The 21,726-nt window shown below is 39.3% G+C and overlaps 3 protein-coding genes across 7 annotated transcripts; 1 reads left to right on the top strand and 2 right to left on the bottom strand.

The window, feature by feature from the left end:
• The first annotated feature begins 486 nt into the window (after positions 1–486).
• LOC135337767 (uncharacterized protein DDB_G0284459-like) lies at positions 487–15,922 on the top strand. 4 transcript variants are annotated; one of them, XR_010395315.1, is made up of 15 exons: positions 487–640; positions 757–799; positions 1,321–1,451; positions 1,700–1,750; positions 2,370–2,447; positions 2,500–2,538; positions 2,644–2,706; positions 2,766–2,917; positions 2,975–3,458; positions 3,573–4,465; positions 4,607–4,756; positions 14,216–14,342; positions 14,541–14,756; positions 15,194–15,250; positions 15,475–15,556. XR_010395315.1 is itself a non-coding variant. In XM_064533751.1 (15 exons), exons 1-15 carry the CDS (start codon positions 616–618, stop codon positions 15,661–15,663), a joined length of 2,694 nt encoding a protein of 897 aa, XP_064389821.1. In that variant the 5' UTR covers positions 487–615; the 3' UTR covers positions 15,664–15,922. The 4 variants fall into 4 exon arrangements, 3 of the variants coding, with proteins under 3 accessions (XP_064389821.1, XP_064389820.1, XP_064389822.1); XM_064533751.1 differs by lacking the exons at positions 14,216–14,342; positions 14,541–14,756 and adding exons at positions 5,067–5,193; positions 5,683–5,894 and having other exon boundaries at positions 15,475–15,922; XM_064533750.1 differs by lacking the exons at positions 14,216–14,342; positions 14,541–14,756; positions 15,194–15,250; positions 15,475–15,556 and adding exons at positions 5,067–5,193; positions 5,683–5,894; positions 6,296–6,352; positions 6,570–6,997.
• LOC135337769 (uncharacterized) lies at positions 7,495–11,203 on the bottom strand (the record flags this gene model as incomplete). Its single annotated transcript, XM_064533753.1, has 1 exon — positions 7,495–11,203. A coding segment is annotated over one exon (1,176 nt), but the record flags the coding sequence as incomplete, so codon positions are not given.
• Positions 14,871–21,297, bottom strand: LOC135337766 (uncharacterized). Of its 2 annotated transcripts, none has more exons than XM_064533748.1 (3): positions 19,626–21,297; positions 15,288–19,348; positions 14,871–15,232 (listed from the first exon to the last, which is right to left on the bottom strand). In XM_064533748.1, exons 1-2 carry the CDS (start codon positions 21,259–21,261, stop codon positions 15,759–15,761), a joined length of 5,226 nt encoding a protein of 1,741 aa, XP_064389818.1. In that variant the 5' UTR covers positions 21,262–21,297; the 3' UTR covers positions 14,871–15,232; positions 15,288–15,758. The 2 variants fall into 2 exon arrangements, with proteins under 2 accessions (XP_064389818.1, XP_064389819.1); XM_064533749.1 differs by having other exon boundaries at positions 15,395–19,348.
• Between the last annotated feature and the right edge of the window lie 429 nt (positions 21,298–21,726).

Below are 21,726 nucleotides of genomic sequence, written 5' to 3'. Positions count from 1 at the left end.
TGACTAGTGTTTCAGTTATGTCCTAACTAGTACATATACATGTTTGTCAACCCTTCTTATAATCCCACTGGAATTGACAGCTTTACTCAGAATGTAGTCTCTTGTACTGTCTCACTACTGTTAATTGAGATGAACAGCTCTATTTTTATCGTGGCTGTCAATGTCGTCACTGTTGCTATGGTTGCAGTTTGTGTTATCAATTTCCCATGCGCACAGACAATGATAAGCTGGTTCTCTCAGTAGATTTATATGTGTGGTGTCTGCACTACGTGCGCGCGTGTGAAACTAGTGTGTATGTTAGGTTATAAGTAATTAGTACCAATATAATTATATTAACAGTTATATAGTAGCCCCATTCCCCAGAACTGTCCCTGATTTATAGCATTGGCCCTAGGCTGCCAATCCACATTTCTACAGTACACGGCTCAGCTATTTTCTTGTTTCCTGGTTGTGTGAGGTCTAAGGTATGTAGATCTAATCTATAATTGTATACCACACCTACCACATCCATTATTAGGCCACCGCAGACATAATTGATTAAACTGTTATATATTTAGCACTAAAGTTTGAGGATTCTAGACTTCTACTTCACACTTAAGTTTGCAGCCTGAAGCAATGGGATCTACTCAGAGCCACTGCAGTGAGTGATAGCTAGACCACATGATCCCATATTGTGTGGCTAGCTTCATGCTATGTATTTCATCATGTTTTTAATTCATTGATTTTATGTCCTATATTTCTTATATGCTATTGCAGATCAATTATTGAAGAGAAGGCGGAGAAGACAGTGTGGTAAAAGGTGAGCTAATAATTATATAACTTGTTTTTGCTACACTTCTGTAGCTACGCTTCTGTAGCTGCATTGTTACTACACATCAAAAGCAACAACAAAGGCTCTATAATTTAGCTAACTCTATGATAATCAGTATATCTCAGGCATAATAATGTTCTGTTATGCTAGAGCCAGCCACAATCTTGTTATAACTTGGTCGTAGATTTGTAAAAGTTGTGAGGTGGCGCTGTGTGGTTGTGGCTGTGTCTTTAACTCCTTTGATCTTTGAGCATGCTGCTATAGCATATAGTCTAGCTGTACCTGGCATACCATTTTTCTTGCTGCATGTGTGTGTACACAGTGACCCCAGACCCTAGCCCCACTCTACCTACCAGGCTCCCGACATTACTGTCCCAGGCTATGCACAATTGATTTTAACAGACCACCTAAAACAACATTCACATGGACACCAATTTTCACTGTGGTTCCACAAAACTGTAATCATGGCATGGTGACAACTTCCTATATTTTGTGTATTTTACATCTAGTTACCATTTGGTTCCCGTTCAAGCAACTGACGAGGAAGATGTGGGTCCAGAAAACATTGTTATTGGAAGTAAAGAATCCCCTTTACTGGTGGCCACACATACAGCCATTCTGATGGACCCAACTCTCATTAGTGAGTAGAGGGTAGCTGGGGTTCCTCAAACAGCAGAAAGTGTATAATTATTAGACTGTATACAAGTGTAATCATACATGCATGCATACCCACCAATGGACCATATTTATGAATATCGTTTGTTTCAAGGTATTCAATGAGCTAGCCAGTATACATAGCTAGATACATGTACGTAGATACCACACACTGATTATATGTCCGACTGCGTGCAGCTGCAAATTTAATTTTTGTTGTTTTATGTTATTCAGAGAAGCGGCATGCTGGAGAGAGTGACATAAGAGAGATCACTTCTACAGATAGTGAGTCTCGTGTACTAATTCAATAAAGTAAATTCAATTACAACACACTCCTATGCAGTGAATAGGGTTGTTTATGAGTGTGCTTAAATGATTATGTTTGCACTTTCCAACATATCATTCATTCTTATGGTGTGCATGTACATTAATTATTGTATCTGGTAGCACATTGAACAGTATGTCCTCTGCCCTACAAACATGTAGGCATGACCTCCACTATCCATACATTAAATGTGTTGCTAAGGGGTCCCCACTGATTTCATAGCCCTCCACAAAGTCACATGCCAGGTTAATTCTGCAACCACTTCTTTATTGAACACATGCAGCTGGTTGAGCTTTAATTATACAGGCCAGTTTTGCGGAATACCACCACCATACCACCATACCTTTATAGTACATGTGTAGAATTGTTACATAGTAGACCACAGATAAACAGTGCTTGTAGAGTGCAGTGGTATATACAATAATTATGGTAGCACTCTTTAGCACTAAAAAGGGTGAGTACTAATATTAAAGATCTCTAATAGACACTGAACCAACCGCTTGTTGTTATAATTATGTCAAACCCCATCATATATACAACCATTGACATGTCACAAGGTATGACTGTTCCTCTTTGTAGTCCAAGAGGAGTGCCGTGGGGTGACTAACACTCTCAACAACAGCTCTGGATTGTGCAACCCACAAACTGAAACTGAAGGTAATGAGTAAACACTGTCGCTATTGCTATTTACTCTCCTATAATTGTGCAGATTTGTTAGACGATGACGGAAGAAAAAAACAATTTCAAGGTATGTACAAATTATATAATTATGTAGAATAAAAGTTATACTATTGCTATAGTATAATAATAAGTATCTTTTTTTCTGCTCATTATCACTTTTTGCAATATACAGAGCAAAATATACTAGGCTTTAAAGTCGTCACAGACCTTCAAAGACCGTCATCGCTCATCTCTGGTGAAGATGAAACTGTCTTATATTTTAAACTGTATTCTTACGTGTATGTATCATTTCAGATGATGTTGAGATCACAATTGTCGAGAAAATGCCAGTAAAAGTGATGATAGTCGACCGGGAGGCTCCTAGCCAGATCGTGCACATGTCCATTTCTAAGACTGTCAAGTTTAAAGGAGACAATAAAAAAACCTCGAAGAGCGATCTTCTCAATGTAGGCTAGTGTCTTTCAATTTGGTGGTTCTATAATCATATGTTCTGTATATCACAGGAGATAAACAACGAAAGGACCACTAAAGTGCGGCTGAAGCAGCAGTTCATCTCCTTTAAGGAGCAGCTTGACGATAAACGAGAGTCCAAGGCTACGGATGCGAAGCAGAATGAATCTTCGACCAATTCTGTCGACCTCCCTGAGGACCCTGAGAACTTTCCTACTGAGTCTGGTGGCCCTCCTACAGACTCAGAGTGCCATCCTACCGAGCTCCCTGCAGACCCCCCTACCGAGCCCATTGACTTCTCTGCAGACCCCCCTACCGAGCCCATTGACTTCTCTGCAGACCCCCCTACCGAGCCCATTGACTTCTCTGCAGACCCCCCTACCGAGCCCATTGACTTCTCTGCAGACCCCCCTACCGAGCCCAATGACCTCCCTGCAAACCCCCCTACTGAGCCCAATGACCTCCATGCAGACCTTCCTACGGAGCCCATTGACCCTACTGACTGTGTGTGGAATAAGCAGCAAGACTCAGCTACAAGTAAGTGTCAGTTCATTCACAACAACTTGTTGCACGAAATTAGTCCAATTTATGCTATTGTGTCAGTGTGTATTTTACTGTGGAAATGATTGAACACCTTATTTACTTTCACAGACGACAATTTGAGCGAAAGTTCTGGCAATGCCGATGATAACCCAGCAGAAACTGAGCATTTAAACGAGCCAACCATCTCACATGATCCTCCTAGCACTCAAAGCTTCTCTGCCGGTGCTGGCTGTCCTCCTAATGAGCAGGGAAACTCGAGCAATCCTTCATCGGAACAGGACACCTCGACAACAGACACTCCTAGCTACCCGTCTACTACCACCTCTAAGACTGACAAATCCAGTGACATCACATCTGATCAAACTGAAGATCCACAAACCCCACAGACATCACATGATCTCCCGTCTAAGGACAGTACCGCTAAGACGAAAGACTCAGCTCGTAATCAGAACCATAGAAAGAAAAGGACGAAAACTAAACATCAAACTCCATCTCAAGCACCCAGAAAGAGATGTCGTTCTCGCAACAAAAGAAATGCAATCAAGAACCGCAATCAGAAGAAAAATGAAGGGAAAAACCCTTTCCCTACGCAACCACCTAACGAGGATGTCACACGGAGACCCCATGACACAGACAAGCAATTAGTTCATCAACAAAAACTCGATTTGGGAAACACTCAAGCAGCTTCTCGAAAGAATAAAAGGCGTCGACAACATAGAAGAAGGCTAACAGCTACGCAAAGTGAAGAGGAGCCATTGCCGAATTCTGATGATTCTGAGTCCAAGAGGGATGCCGATGGCCATGAGAGTACAGGCTCTGAGGTCAAGTTCAAGCGACCAAACGACAACAGAAGACACCGTACGAGAGCCCCACAATCTGGTGATGGAGGTGGTGCTCTGAGAGATCCGGAGCAAAGTACAAACAGTAGTAACGATTCAGTGTCTGAGGATAAGTCCTGGACTAGGCCAACTCAAGAGTCTGACCCATTTACTTCCAAATCAGTAAGTGACAATTATTGATTAGTCATACTTACATTTAGTTTATGTGTCTATAGTACTTTGCTACATGTTACATGTAAAATGCTTCCTTTCGTATGTAAGTTCTCCCTTCTATGTTTACTTTCTCCTTCTCCCTCCTAACAGGATATGGTCTACCATCGTCCAAGGCCACCTCCAACCAGTGAAGGTCAACCGAATTGTTACGTCCCCTCTCATAAACCACCTCAACCGGAGGAGATGGCCTCTTGTGTGCAAGTGTTTGCAGAGCCATTGCATGATCCAACCACAGGCCAGGTCAGTGCAGTGCCTGTAAGTGTAACGTATTATTAGCCCAAGTTATTTTGTTCTCGATAACGAAAGATGGTGGCGCGCATGTCGACGGTAGCTAATAATTGAAGCTAACTGTATATCTGAGTTTTCTTATTACCAAGTGGCTTTGGAGATCACTTTTACCCATGAATCATGATTATGTCGTAACTTGTATGTCTACTGGGAACCTCAATCGCCGGCTTATTGTGTGACCTTTCCTTGCATCTATAGTGACTGCATTATTACCACAATTCTTTGCACACCTTTTAAAATATTTTTGCGTGTTCATTTACAGTTATTGCCTGCAACAAGCCATTGTTCTCAGTTGGTGTTCCCTACTCCATCAGCTCGTGTGCCTGTCTCTCTGCAATCAGTACTCCTTTACTGGTTTGTTATCATCGTCATCAGAGGAACAGGTAGCGGTGAGTGCCAGGCAGTGGCTGTCCTAGTACTAGTATACTTCAGTTAAGAGAATCTTCACACATGCATTATATAATTATGGATCTGAATCATGCTTATACAATACCTTATATCAAGAGTTTATGATAGAGAGAGAGTATCGAACGTAGGCATACTGTGTATCAGATGTATGCGGAGAGTAACGTGACTTCCTGTATCTGTCACAAGCTTGGAATTTGCACACTGACCAATCCAAGCGTGGGTGATGTAATCTACTTTCTTGATAGATGACATCACCCACACTTGGATTGGTCAGTGTGCAAATTCCAAGCTTGTGACAGATACAGGAAGTCACATTACTCTTCGCATACATCTGATATACAGTATGCCTACGTTCGATACTCTCTTCTCTATTATATACTCTTGATAGCATGCATGCCGTTACAAGTAGAGCCATACAAAAGTGCTCTTGTATGGTTGTTTTGTACCATACAGTACACACATGTATGCAGGGATTACGCTGAGAGATGCTATCAGTGGATGGGTGGAGACAAGAGAACCTAACCAACTGCGACGACTAATTGTCGCTCTTATCCGATTTGTGATGATGTGGGGGAGGGGCATAAGAAGCCTCGATGTCGTCACTGTACAGGGAGAGGGTGTGGTAAACGTGGCCGAGTCTGGTCTGGTAGAAGTTGCCAGTTCTGATTGGGAAAGTGAGCAGGTGAGTCATAAAACTGCGTACTATACTGGATAACACTGGAGCTACTTAGCTGTGGAATATTGTTATTCTTAATAAGAGTGTGTATATACAATGTATTTGTGAAATTTGTTAACATAATACATAAATATCAAGTACATGATAATTGGTAAAGATCGTCTGTTAATAACCACAATTATACTGTATAGCGAGTAATTGTGTAGGGTCTAAATGTTCGTGAATTGGCCATTTTGCTTGCCGGCAATTAACGGATTTTCAATTATTTTTCATGGTTGAAATTTTCATCTGCAAAAAATTCTCCCTCTAAAATTACCCGCTATATACGATGCAATCTGAAGTAAACAACATTATAATCGTACACTGTGTGTCTTATACACTATACTGTTTCTACTTCATTCTTCCAGCTTCTTCTTCTGGCTAGCATCGTCGAGGAGTTCTTGGGCCTGTGGGAAATACAATCAGTAAGTGCAAGAATAATAGTTGTAATGATTCTCTTACTTTATTATGTGAATCTTGTTTCTCAGCAATAAGAAGCATTACTGTCATACATTTCATCAACAATAAAATACGTGATGCTGTCGTATTGTCTTGTCGTAACTTGAAAATTGAAGTCTGATACGTTTACATTTGTGTTCAAGCAAAGAGTCTGCCATCGTCTGTCTCTGTTCTTCTTCTCAGGTTGCTGGCCACTCTAGTGACATCACCCCCCTGCGGTTGCTTGTGGCGTGGGTTAGACAGTTTGAGAGTGGACGAGTTCGGGTAGTGACCACTCCACTGGTAGATGCCCTCCACCAGCTGGGAGAGAGAAGCCTGAGGCAACGTTCTCCGTTTGTTGTTGAAGATGTAAGTGATGATGATAAAGACTAAAACAAAACTGAAATGAAAGACATATAATATTATTATTATTTTGAGTGACTACATTTTTTGCTTTCTGTAATGATTAGATGATAGTTAATGTTCATGTAATAATTAGTGTTTCGCTCGTATCTTTAGATTCCATTCAGGAGATATTGTGACGTTCTTGTCTCTTTTTAGTTTTTGTATTTCTCTCTTGAGGTCATACACAGCATCTCTGTCAACCCCACTTCCATACGTAATTTCTTTGAGAGTGAGGTTCTGAACAAGTGCTCTTGCTAGTGACTTGTCATGTTGACTGTCATTGGGATAATCATCAATTGTAAGATATTGAATAGATTTATTTGAAATTATCATTTCACTCAACACCTCCTCATCAATGTTTCCATCTCTTAAACAACAGAAGTTTAATTTAATCAGTGATGTGTTCTGCCTAAGACTTTGAAACAGATTAGTCCACCCTTCAATGCTAATGCCATAGTTACAATTTATAATCAGTTCTTTCAAGGAAGAGGTTTCCCAATAGTGAGTGTCAGTGAATAGATCACCAGTCAGATCACAATCGAATGCTTTCAACACAGTGAGTTGTGGATTGAGACGAAGGAAATCTAGTAATGCCACAGTACCATCTGTTCCAAGGTTGTTGCTATTAATGTTTAGTACTGTCAGAGATTTCATTTGAAGAGTTTGGCAAAATAGTATTATAGATTTTAGTGTATGACTAACATCAGTCAAGTAACATCTTGTTATTACTAAATCAGTAAGATGCTTGTTATGTCTCAGCAGTTCCATTAATGCTTCGGTACATTCAGTATCGAAAAAAATATTTTCAAAGCACAACTTTTGTACAAGAGTAGATTTCAAAGAGTTTAGTAACGTGATTAGTCCAGTAACGGTCTGACTGTGACTGTCGTATTTATACTCTACTATTATCTCCATACACAATAAAGTGTTATTTTGTCGTACACCTTCGGCTACAAGTTCAAGAATGTCACTATAATCCTGAACAAAATAACCTTTTATTTTTATTGATGTCAGAGATTTGCATAGTTTAAGTATCATTAATTTTGAATTTTCTGTCTTAATCACAACTTTGTCTTGTGGTAAACTATGAAGGGATAGCGTAATCATTTTCAGATTTGGATTGTGTGAGAGATACTCTAAAACTGTCTTATCAGTGTGATCAAATTCAATACTAAGGCCAGTGAATCGTTGTGGAAATACACACTTGATATTAGTGAGGAATGTTTTATAACCTTTAAGACCATGACAAGAATTTGTGCATGATACTTCGAGATCATGTTCATTGGCTTTAAACGCAATGTCGACTTTCTTACTTGAAAATATAAATGTACATTTTCTTGGCAAATGCTCGAGCATTTCAACTAACTCACTATCACATATCTCAGAGTCGTTATTCAGAATACGAATGCTGCTTACACTTCAACTTTTAGATAAGGATGATAGAATAGATCGCATTGCTTTCCCTTTTAAGTAACATCCATGGAAGCTTACGTATTCTATATTCTTACATTTTCCCAGGAACTCACACAGGCTCTTCACAGTATTTTCACCTGAACTACCACAAGTAGAGCAATCCTGAAATGCCACAACATCATGAATTTCAAGCTTTTCAATTTTTACGGAAGCACAATTCAACAGCTGCATTAAAGATTTTAAGCAAACAGTTAACTGTTTTTGCAGAACAAGCTCTTCTTTACTTGCTATTGACAGAATACGACCTCTAGACGCAGTTTTTGGATGACAAATTTCAAATGTTTGCAGTAACTTGTGATTGCCTAAGGCTTGAAACAGTTGCACCATTTCTTGACACTTTTTCTTAAACTCCACAACTGGTAGTGTTAGTTCTTCGAGAGGTGAATCTTTGGAACTGGACAGAAGGTTTACTACTGATGCAATTGGAATTCTACCATTAAATTTTTCAAACTTTTTTTTCCTTTTATAAAAAAATGTCAACTTTTCGTGACAGCGATACCAGGTATTTCATGTTTGGAATGGTTTGTTTTTAACAACAATGAGTAACTGGTGATACCACAGTTACTTAAGTCAATGAACTCCCAGACAAAATCTCGTGGCGTATTAGATATAAGATGTGAAAGAACAAGACAATCAAATTTGGTAAGAGGATAACCGGACATATCCAGGCTTCCATTGAGATGAGACAAAACATATTCCGAAGAGTGCCTACTTTCGTAAATAACTTGAGCCAAAAACAAAGTCCGTTCTTTTTCACTTGACCCTGACAGAAATGTACTTTGATGTTGCAGTAAAGAGTCACCTGAGCTTAAGAAACTGAATCCAGTTAGGCCCGCTAAGAATAGCAAGGTCATTCTGTACGTTTCATTCTCGATGTTTGATCTTAGGAAATGTTTTCGTTCTTCATCAGTCATGGCATCCGAAGCTACATACCTCGCAGCAAGAAATTCTTGAATGGTTAGGTGGAGAAACTGAAAGAAAGCAGCCTCACCAGTAGTTGTAAAGCAGTGGAGTGAGTTTAAGAGGCCAAGAGATACATAATCATGTAGACTGCTGTCATCAAACACTAATTTACTATGTTTAATTCCTTCTAAAGCTTTTTTTGAGAGAATGTTCAGTTGCACTGTAATAATGCTAGGAATTTGATTCAGATTTTTTGCTGCAAGTATCTTACGGGATACATTTTCATCTAATGTAACCTTTTGAGCGAATCGTTTAATTGTGTGTAGAAGGAAAATCTCGTACAGTTCAGTTACTGTAGATGGGAGACTAAAATTTTCTCTTTCATAGACAAACAACAAAATCCTACAATTCAGGGGAATGTAACAAAGTGACCCAATGTCTAGTCGCTGTTTCAGTTTTCTGATCAATTTATCTCCTTCTTTCCCAGAAATGTTTGTACAAACACAGTCTTGTATTTGCTCTTCAGTAAATCCTAATACTTCGATATGACGATTGACTGTAGATAAACTCCTCAAAGGCTGGGAAGCATAAGGACGAGAGGTAATCATCACAGAGCAACGATGAAGCTTATCACCTCTTGCTATGTCTAGGACAAGAGATTGTTGGAGAGAATTCCTTTCCTGAGAGGTTCATCGAAACCATCAAAAATTATCAAAATGTCAGCACCAGATACTTGCATCATGTGTTTTATAACATTTCTTCTGATTTCTTTGCTATCGGAGGGCAAGATATCGGACAAATGCAATTGTTTGTTACATTTCTGTAAAATCTTGAGCTCCCTAAGAGGAACTAAAATCACAAGTTCATACTCTGGAAGGACATTACCATTTGCCCAGTCGATATATACACACCTTCCTGGTGATAGTAGTTTTCCCAACCCCTGGAGCACCATCCATTAAAATTGTTAATCGACTTTCATTAGTCTTAGGATTAATAATAGGATAAAATGCTTCTTCAAGATCAATGCTCGCCTTTTTGGCAATGATACTATCAATATTTCCATGTGCATAATCTTTAGAAACATTATTTATATCGTCTTCAGTTTGTAAATAATTCCTTTCTTTTTGAATTAGTGCCAGATTAGTATAGTGCTCTTTGGTAGCTATGCTTGGGGGCCAGTCAGGATCTGGTAGGGTAGACATCTCTCTGTACTTGCTCTTCAGGTAGTCAGCATACATCACTACATACTCAGGAGGTGGTGGACTGTCAGTGAGATCAGTCAGCAATACACCCGCACAAGAATAAAATTTGATCAATTTGGTATCATTATGATGAGCATATACAATTTTCATACCTTTCTTTGAGCAAATATTCTCTGCCACGTCTCTCTTTCCCACTTTAATAAGAGCAGTCAATAGTCGCGGAAATAATGCTTTTGAAATGTCAACTATTTTTCTCGCATCAATTCGTTTATCTTGGGGGAATAGTATAATAAAGTCATTATACGTTTCACTTTCAAGCAGTCTCTGAGCTTGTTCTTTTTGAACATCAGTAAACGACTCACATAAACGTCTGTAATCAGTAGAATCATAAAGAAACTCCAAGAAAGCTTCAAATATTAACTCTATGTTCTCATTGTGCGTTTTTATGTCAATCAATCTGTATTCTTCAACACCCAACCAGAGACCAAGCTGATACCAAACTTTATCCACCGGAAGACGACAAAGCTTTTCTAACGAGAGATTCCCGACCAAACTTACAGGTGCGGGCGTAGGCAAATCCATTGCTATAATTGCTGACTCTATCTCCGTTGCTAGATTGTTCTGTTGAATTGTAGGTTTCCTCAAAGCTTCAATAATCTTACTCCATGTTAACTCTCTACTTTTAAATAGTCTGTCGAGTGTTTCATAGAAACAATCTTCACAAGATTTATGGTCCTTTGAAATTTGATTAATAGTCGACGGTGGTAGGTCAAGAGCTAGACCAAAGTTGGACCATTGTGACCTAATTGGGTAGAGTTTCTCATGGCACTGATTTAAAATATTTCTCAGATAGTATTAATTGCTGTTTGGATTCTATTTGAACAGGGATGCTTGGAGTAGAAGTACAGCTAACAGCTGACTGAGATAGACTAGGTTGTTCCAAACAATCAGTTAAGCGCAACCTTTTGGCTGCCGGACTATATGTTTCTGATGAATCATTGTACAGCGGAGTAGTAGGTAGTACACAACCAGGAAAACTTAGACCACCTTCTTCTGATTTGCCAAAATCGTCTTGTGGACTAGAAAAGTCACTGCTTTGTATTGAGCTAGTAGATATAGTGCATGCCAGATTCATATCAATAGTTACTGCTGGAGGGATAGTCTTATTTTGTATTGGAGAGGTTTGAGATGTATTGACTGGCCATTCAGAGGACTGCCCTTGAAATTGTAAAGGTATTGTGTCGGCCTTGGGATGAATTGAGAAGGATGCACATGTACCTCATTACCATATAAGGGGCGATATGCATGGTGGTGTGTATTCGTATGTTGTATAACGTAGTTCATTGGGTATGGGCACGGCCTGTCTTGAATCAATAGCAACTGTTGGAGGGATAGTTTCTCTTTGTGGTGGAGGGTGGTGCGTACGACAGGTATTGATTGGCCATTTAGAGGATTGCCCACGAAATTGTGCAAGTGCAGTCAGTCTTGGATTGTATGGTGGGTTACGCACATTCACTACATTACCATATAAAGTATTGAATACATGATATTGTGGTAAGTATCAGGGGCGGATCCAGTGGGGGGCTTTGGGGGCTTGAGCACCCCCCTGGCCTTGATGACAAGCCTGAAGAATAGAATCTAGAGCTAGCTATCAACACACTGCATGTACTGGATAGCACGTAGCTACGGTTACATTATCATGGCCACACCCAGTTTATTACTGAGCATGAACAATTATTGATGAGTCATGCAGGAAACACATTGTACGTGAGTTAAAATATTTTTAGCTCCCCCCTATCAAGAATCCTAGATCCGCCCCTGAGTATCCCATTGTATTCATATCAGGATATGGATCTGTTTGCATGTGCCAGTCGCCCGATGCATTGTGATAATTGTGTGGCACATGACCACCATAGGTAAGGGAAACAACACCAGGTGTGAAATATCTGGGTTCAGGGTATTGTGAACCATAGGCTGTCGGATAGTCTTGAGACATACCATGACTGCATGCCAGCATTAGGTACAGATGGATACCTTGGATAAGATAACATACGAGGCATTTCAGAAGGAACTAATGGGGGCCGGGGATGGTTAGTAGTTGCACCATACCATTGACTAGTGCTGTATCCTGGTGGCTCAGGGAGGTGGGAGTGATGGTGAGTACTTAGAGCTATACCTGGATGATTAGAAACAGCAGATGTTGCATTGGTCGATGGGTTCTGTGATTGTGTTGACATCAGGTCAGTCACATCTGGATCCATGCGTGCAGCAGAATGAGTCTCCTACGAAACAAAATTTTATTCTCTAGAGAACTACAAGATTGCATAAGCTATAGAGCTATAATCACTCAACAGAGGTTTTCAGACAATAACTAGATACTCACTGACCATTTTTGTGTGTCAGGAATCCTTCCAAGGCTTTTTTTTTTATAGCTCTACTTAGCTAGCTACTAGTCTAAAACTGTACCTTTTGTTGCTGTTCACTAGTTTTAGTGGGTGGAACTCATTATCTTGAGTGCGCATGTGCAGTAGATATCCCTATCAGTATGCCTGTACATGTGCATGCAATGGCAATGATACCAGATTTATTTTGCTGAGCTTTACCATAGATAGCTAACCCTAACCCTAATCCTGTTCCATCTTATGGCTTTACACATTAGATTTATAGACGTAACTATGGGTCTTGCATATTAATTATGTACTTATCGTAGAGGCAGGTACGTATCAATACGTACTTATCTAAGGGTGGTTTTCTCAATTTATGGATGTGTTGTATTGTTCAAGTACCATCGTTATTTCTGTTCTCCTTCTCATGGAGATTGCTGGCTACTCTAGTCCAGTGACATCAACCCCAGAGGCTGTGTGTGGAACAGACGAGTTTGGATTGTTCCCAATAATTCCACTGGTGATGACCTCCACCAGCTGTGAATGGAAGAGGTGTCTGAGGCTGTCGAGATACAAATGATAATAATGATATCTGAATTGGAAGGTACATAAACAAAATATGTTGACTTAATTATTGCTATTGCCATTAGAATTGATAGCGAGCCTGTACGTGATTAGTTCATGTTCTCTCGTGAACCCCTCGTATCTTTAGATTCCATTCTTCATTTAGGAGATAATTATTGTGTTTCTTTTTAGTTTTGTATATTTCTCTCCTCGGGTTGATCATTCGTATCCACATGCATCTACACTGTCAAACCTGCCTCTATACGTAAATGTTTAGAGAGTGAAATTCACTCTCAGACTGTCAAGTTTAAAGAAAACAATAAGAAGATCGAAGAGACCGATCAACTCATTGATCACTGGAAATGAAAAATGAGGGGAGCTCTAAGGTGCATCTGAAGCAACAGATATAGGATATCCCTTTCTTCTGAGCCCAATAACCCTCTTGAAGCTAAATCTATAGTACTGATGTATTAGTTTCCCCCTCTTCTATTTTCTTTATCGCATCCCAGACAATTATGGTCCAAAGACAACCAAATTGTTACGTCCCCTCTCATGAAAAGGAGGTGGTCTCTTGTGTGCAAGTGTTTGCAGAGCCATTGCATGATCCAACCACAGGCGTGTATTACATATAGCTAAAGCTAAGCCAAAATTGTTTTGTTTCGAGAAATGAGAGATAATTATGCACGTTGACGGTAGCCAGTAATTGAATCTAAATATGAAATGGTGTGTGTGTCAGACTAATGGCTGTGGAGTTTACTTTTACCCATGAATCACGATTATATCGTGACTTGTATGTCTCTACTGGGCACCTCAATCGCTGGCTTATTGTGTAACCTTTCCTTGCATCTAGTGACTGCATTATTACCACGATTCTTTGCACACCTTTTAATTAACTACATTTTTGCTTGTTCATTTACAGTTACTGCCTGCAACTAGCAATTGTTCTCAGTTGGTGTTCCCTACTCCATCAGCTTGTGTGCCTGTCTCTCTGCAACCATCACTCCTTCGCTGGTTTGTCATCATCGACATCAGAGGAACGGGTAGCGGTGAGTGCCACTATAAACGCTAGTATACTTCAGTTAAGACTCTTCACACATGCACTTGCACATCATTATGGATTTGAATCATGCTTATACATCTATATAGCATGCATGCCATTTAAAATAATAATATAGAGCCATAGTACCAAAGTGCTCTTGTATGGTTGTTTTGTATCATACAGTACACACATGTATGCATTGCAGGGATCACGCTGAGAGATGCTATCAGTGGATGGGTGGAGACAAGAGAACCTAACCAACTGCGACAATTGATTGTCGCTCTTATCCAATTTGTGATGATATGGGGGAGGGGCATAAGAAGCCTTGATGCCGTCACTGTACAGGGAGAGGGTGTGGTGAACGTGGTCGAGTCTGGTCTTCAGTGTAGGAGTTGCCAGTTTTGATTGGGAAAGTGAACAGGTGAGTGATAACTGCATATACTATACTGGATAACACTGGAGCTACTTAGCTGTGGATTATTGTTATTCTTAATAAGAGTGTGTATATACAATGTATGGATCCAGTATTGTGAAATTTGTTGACATAATACATTAAATATCAAGTCAATGATAATTGGTAAAGATCAATTTAAATTAAGTTAATAACCACAATTATACTGTATGGCAAGTAATTTTGTAGGGTCTAAATGTTCGTGAATTGGCCATTTTGCTTGCAATTAACGGATATCGACTTTCATGATCAATTATATTGAACATGTTTTTCATGGTTGAATTTTTATCTGCAAAAATATTCGCCCTCTAAAATTACCCGCTATACGTTGCAATCTGAAGTAAACAACATTATAATCGTACACTGTGTGTCTTATACTCTATACTGTTTCTACTTCATTCTTCCAGCTGCTTCTTCTGGCTAGCATCGTCGAGGAGTTCTTGAGCCTGTGGGAAATACAATCAGTAAGTGCAAGAATAATTGTTGTAAAGATTCTGATACTTATTATGTGAATCTTGTTTCTCAGCAATAAGAAGCATTACTTTCGTACAATTCATAAATTGCTCAACAATAAAATATGTGATGCTGTCGTATTGTTTTGTCGTAACTTGAAAATTGAAGTCCGATACGTTTACATTTGTGTTCAGGAAAAGAGTCTGCCATCGTCTATTAATGTTCTTTTTCTCAGGTTGCTGGACACCCTAGTGACATCAACCCCCTGCGGTTGTTTGTGGCGTGGGTTAGACAGTTTGAGAGTGGACGAGTTCGGGTAGTGACCACTCCACTGGTAGATGCCCTCCACCAGCTGGGAGAGAGAAGCCTGAGGCAACGTTCTCCGTTTGTTGTTGAAGATGTAAGTGATGATGATGCAGACTAAAACAAAACTGAAATTAAAGACATATAATTATGAGTGACTACATTTTTTGCTTTTCTGTAATGATTAGATGATAGTTAATGTTCATGTAATAATGATTATGCCGCTCGTATCTTTAGATTCCATTCAGGAGATATTGTGACGTTCTTGTCTCTTTTTAGTTTTTGTATTTCTCTCTTGAGGTCATCCGCAGCATCTCTGTCAAACCCACTTCCATACATAATTTCTTTGAGAGTGAGGTTCTGAACAAGTGCTCTTGCTAGTGACTTGTCATGTTGACTATTATTTGTAATTTCTCTGAGAGTGAGGTTCTGAACAAGTGCTCTTGCTAGTGACTTGTCATGTTGACTATTATAGGGATAATCATCAATTGTAAGATATTGAATAGATTTATTGGAAATTATCATTTCACTCAACACCTCCTCATCAATGTCACTATATGGTAAACGAGTGAAGTTTAATTTAATCAGTGATGTGTTCTGCCTAAGACTTTGAAACAGATTAGTCCACCCTTTAATGCGAATGCCATAGTTACAATTTATGATCAGTTCTTCCAAGGAAGAGGTTTCCCAATAGTGAGTGTCAGTGAATAGGTCATCAGTCAGATTACAATCAAATGCTCTCAAGACAGTGAGTTGTGGATTGAGACGAAGAAAATTTATTAATGCCACAGTACCATCTGCTTCAAGCTTGTTGCCATTAAGGCTTAGTACTGTCAGAGATTTAATTTGAAGAGTTTGGCATAATAATATTATAGATCTTGGTGTGCGACTAGCATAAGTCAAATAATTTGTATGTCCTTCCATTGCTAAATCAGTCAGGTGCTTATGTCTCAGTAGTTCCAATAATGCTTCGGTACATTCACTATCGAAAAGAATATTTTCAAAGCGCAACTTTTGTACTGGAGTAGATTTCAAAGAGTTCAGTAACGTGTTTAGTCCAGTAATAGTCTGACCATGACCATCGCGATCATATGTACCTATTATCTCCATACATTTTAAAGTGTCATTTTGACATACACCTCTGGCTACATGTTCAAGAATGTCACCATGATCTTGAAGATGACCTTTTATTCGTATTGATGTCAGGGATTTGCTTAGTTTAAGTATCATTCTGTTTGAAGTCTCTGTCCTAACCACAACTTTGTCCTGTGGTATTTTATTGAGGGTTAGCGTAATCATTTTCAGATTTGGATTCTGTGAGAGATACTCTAAAACTTTCTCGTCCGTGTCTCTAACTTCAACACTCAGGCTAGTGAATCGGCGTGGGAATACACACCTGATATTGGTGAGGAAGGTTTCATAACCTTTGTTATCTTGATCATCACAGTAATTGGAAACTTCGAGATCATGTTCATTGGCTTTAAACGCAATGCCGACTTCGTTGTTTTCCAAAATATGAATCCTGCTTACCAAGGATGATAAAATAGATCGTATTGCATTCCATTTTAAGCAACATTCACTGATTTTTACCTGCTCTATATTCGTACAGTTTCCCAGGAACTCACACAGGCTCTTCACAGCATCTTCACCTGAACTACCACAAGTAGAGCAATCTATAAATGGCTCAGCACCTATTACTTTAAGCTTTTTAATTTCTAGGGAAGCAAACTTCAATAGCATTACTAAAGAATTTGAGCAGACAAGCAGCTGTTTTTGTAGAACAAATTTCTCTTTAGATGTGGTAGACAGAATGTGCTCTGAGGCTTTAGAAACTGAAGCTTCTTTTATATGACAAATTTCAAATGCTTGCAATGACTTGCTATCAACTAAGGCTTGGGAGAGTTGCACTATTTGTTGATGCCTTTTATCCGTTTCCCTTTTATCCGTTTCAAACTTTACTACTGGTACCGTTAGTTCTTCAAGTGGCGAATCTTTGGATTTGGACAGAAGGTCTAATAATGATGCAATCGGAATAGCACCATTAAATTTGACATTTATTTCCTTTCTATAAGAAAATCTCAACTTCTTTGAGACAACGATACCTGGTAACTTGGAATGTTCGGAATGCTTAGTTTTTAAAAGCACGGAGTAGGCAGTGATGCCACAGTTACTCATATCAATGAACTCCCAGACAAAGTCTCGTGGAGTATTAGACATAAGATGTGCAAGAACAAGACAATCAAACTTGGTGAGAGGATAATCGGACATATCCAAACATCTATTGAGGTCAGACAAAATAAAAAACGAAGAGCTCTTACTTTCATAGATAAGTTGAGCCAAAAATAGAATTCGTTCTTTTTCACATGACCCTGACAGAAATGTACTTTGAGGTTGCAGTAGAGAGTCACCTGAGCTCAAGAAACTGAATCTGGTTAAGCCCGCTAAGAATAGGATGGTCATTCTATACGTTTCATTCTCGATGTTTGATGTTATGAAACTTTTGCGTTGTTCATCAGTCATGGCATCCGATGCTACATACCTTGCAGCAAGAAACTCTTGAATGGTTAAGTGGAGAAACTGAAAGAAGGTAGCCTCACCAGTAGTTATAAAACAATGGAGTGAGTTTAAGAGGCCAAGAGACACATGTTCCTTTAGATTCTCATCATCAAACACTAGTATACTTTGCTCAATTCCTTCTAAAGCGAATTTTGAAAGATCATTCAGTTGCACCGTAATAACAGAAGGGATTTTACTTAATTTCTTTGCAGCAAATATCTCATTAGATACATTATCTTCTAATTCAACCTTTTGAGCAAACCGTTTAATTGTATGAAGTAGAAAAATCTCATACAGTTCAGTTATTGTAGATGGTAGATTAAAATCTTCTGTTTTATAGACAAATAGCAGAATTCTACAATTCAGGGGAATGTAACAAAGTGACCCAATATCTAATCGTTCTCGCAGTTGTCGAATCAATTTATCTCCTTTCTTTCCTTCAATGTTCCTACACACACAGTCACGTATTTGCTCTTCAGTAAATCCCAATACCTCGATATGGCGATTGACTTGGTTTAAACTTCTTAAAGACTGGGAAGCATAAGGACGAGAGGTAATCATCACAGAGCAAAGATGCAGTATATCACCTTTTATTATGTCTATGACAAGAGATGCTGTGTTAACATTCCTTTCTTGAGAGCTAAGCTCATCAAAACCATCAAAAATTATCAGAGTTTTTGCACCAGATACATCCATAATGTGTTCATCAACCTTTTGTAAGAGTTCTTTGTTATGAGAGGGCAAGATATCGGACAAATGCAATTGTTTATCAACTTTTTGTGATAATATCATCTTGAGCTTTCTAAGAGGAACTAAAAGCACAAGTTGATACTCTGGAAGGGCGTCACCTTTTGCCCAGTCGATACACACCTTCCTAGTGATAGTAGTTTTCCCGACCCCTGGAGCACCATCCATTAAGATTGTTAATTGACTTTCATTTGTCATAGGATTAACAATAGGATAAAATGCTTCTTCAAGATCAATTTTCTTCTTTTTGGCAATGATTCTATCAATATTACCGTGTACGTAATCTTTAGAAACACTACTTATATCCTTTTTAGCTTGTGAATAGTTCCTTTCTTTCTGAATTAGTGCCAGATTAGTATAGTGCTCTTCGGTAGCTATGCTTGGGGGCCAGTCAGGATCTGGTAGAAGAGACATCTTTCTGTACTTGCTCTTCAGATAGTCGGCATACATCACTACACACTCAGGAGGTGGTTTACTGTCAGTGAGATGGCACAGAGATATACCTGCACAAAAATAAAGCATGTTTATTCTTATTACTCTCAATAATACATGAAGTGGAGTTAGCAACTACTATGCACACCATATAAATACGTTGTTGTCTGAGTACGTCACAAACACTAGTGGGTTGTGACATGACCGTGCATGTATGCATGCATGGCTTAACACTTAGTATGACATATACTCAGACAACAATGGGTTATATGAGCTGTATAGTTGTTTGCTCCCCTTCATGCATTCCTGACATTAATTATTATTATGATAAGCATAGTGTTAACTTACGTCTGTTTGAGCAAATATTCTCTGCCATCTCCCTATTTCCCACTTTGACAAGAGCAGTGATTAGTCGTGGAAACAAAGATTTTGACATTTCTACTAATTTTCTCGCATCAACTTGTTTATCTCGAGGAAATAGTTTAATAAAGTCTTCATACTTTTCACTTTCAAGAAGTCTTCGAGCTTCTTCTTTTCGGTCATCAGGGAACCTTTTGCATAAGCGTTTGTAATCAGCAGATTCATAAGGAAGCTCCAAGAAAGCCCCAAATAATAAATTTAGTTTCTTATCCTTCTTCTTCATTTTATTCAACCTTTGTTCTTCAACTCCCAACCAGAGACCCAACTGATACCAAACTTTATCCACTGGAAGATGACAAAGCTCTTCTAACGAGATTTTTCTCGACAAACCATTTGGTGCTAGTGTAGGCGGATTCATCACTTCTGACTCTATCTCTGTTGCTAGTTCGTTTTCATAAATCGTAGGTTTCCTCAAAGCTTCGATGATTTCCCTCCATGTTAACTGTCTAACTTGAACTAGTTCGAAAAGAGTTTCTCGCAGACAAACTTCACATTTTTCTTTATTGTCACCAGAAATTCGCTGAAGAGTTGACGGTAATAGGCCAAGGGCTAGACCAAGATTAAACCATTTGTAACAAATACTGTGGAGTCTCTCATACACAAAGGCAAAGTTCTCCTCTGATGGGTCTGGTAATTGGCTGCAACGCTCTATAGTGCCGTGAGAAAAATGTTGACTATGAGAACTAGGGCTAGTAACAGCTAACTGAGATGGATCAGGACTATCAGTTAAGCGCAACCTTTTGGCTGTCGGACTAGATATTACTGGCGAATCATTGTGCAGTGAACCAATTAGAGTAGTAGGCAGTACATTAACCTGATTAGTTGCTAGACTACCTTCGTCTGATTGACAGTCAGAATTGATTTTTGGACTACAAAAGTCACTACTTTGTATTGAGCTAGTAGATATAGTGCATGCCAGATTCGTATCAATAGCTACTGCTGGAGGGATCACTTTACTTTGTATTGGAGGGGCTTGAGATGTATTGATTGGCCATTCAGAGGACTGCACTCGAAATTGTAAAGGTGTTGTCGGCCTTGGGATGAATTGAGAAGGATGCTCATTACCATATAAGGCATTTAGGGGGCGATATGATGGTGTGTATTCATATGTTGTATAATGTAGTTCATTGGGTATGGGCACGGCCTGTCTTGAATCTATAGCAACTGTTGGAGGGATAGTTTCTCTTTGTAGTGGAGGGTGGTGCGCACGAGAGGCATTGATTGACCATTCAGAGGATTGCCCACGAAATTGTGCAAGTTCAGTCAGTCTTGGATTGTATGGTGGGTTATGCACATTCACTACATTACCATATAAAGTATTGAATACAGGACGTTGTGGTAAGCCCATTGTATTCATATCAGGATATGGATCTGTTTGCGTGTGCCAGTCGCCCGATGCATTGTGATAATTGTGTGGCACATGACCACCATAGGTAAGGGAAACAACACCAGGTGTGAAATATCTGCGTTCAGGGTATTGCGAACCATAGGCTGTCGGATAGCCTTGAGGCATACCATGACTGCTAGCATTAGGATACCTTGGATAAGATAACATACGAGGCATTCCAAAAGGAACTAATGGGGGACGGTTAGTAGTTGCACCATACCATTGACTAGTGCCGTATCCTGGTGGCTCAGGGAGGTGGGAGTGATGGTGAGTACTCAGAGCAATACCTGGATGATTAGAAACAGTTGAGTAGTTGTGTAGAGCTGGACTGGCTACTGTAACAGCAGATGTTGCATTGGTCGATGGATACTGCGTTTGTGTTGACATTGGATCAGTAGCATCAGGATCCATGGGTGCAGCAGCCTATAATTATAATTTATATAAAATAAGATAATTTCACACCTACAAAGATTGCATGTGCTTTTAATTAACAGACAATAAACAACAGAACTTGGCATAAAAACAATAAATTTGCAGGTGTCAATACGAAAAGTTTCTAGGATTGGCTGGGGGAAACGTGGAAACAAGGCGAGAGCATAACTCCAATCCATTACAACGTCATTCAACATGTATATACATTTT

Source organism: Halichondria panicea, chromosome 6 (genome assembly GCF_963675165.1).
Source record: "Halichondria panicea chromosome 6, odHalPani1.1, whole genome shotgun sequence".
In the NCBI taxonomy this organism is placed as follows: domain Eukaryota; kingdom Metazoa; phylum Porifera; class Demospongiae; order Suberitida; family Halichondriidae; genus Halichondria; species Halichondria panicea.
This window is presented reverse-complemented; position numbering and strand designations above follow the sequence as displayed.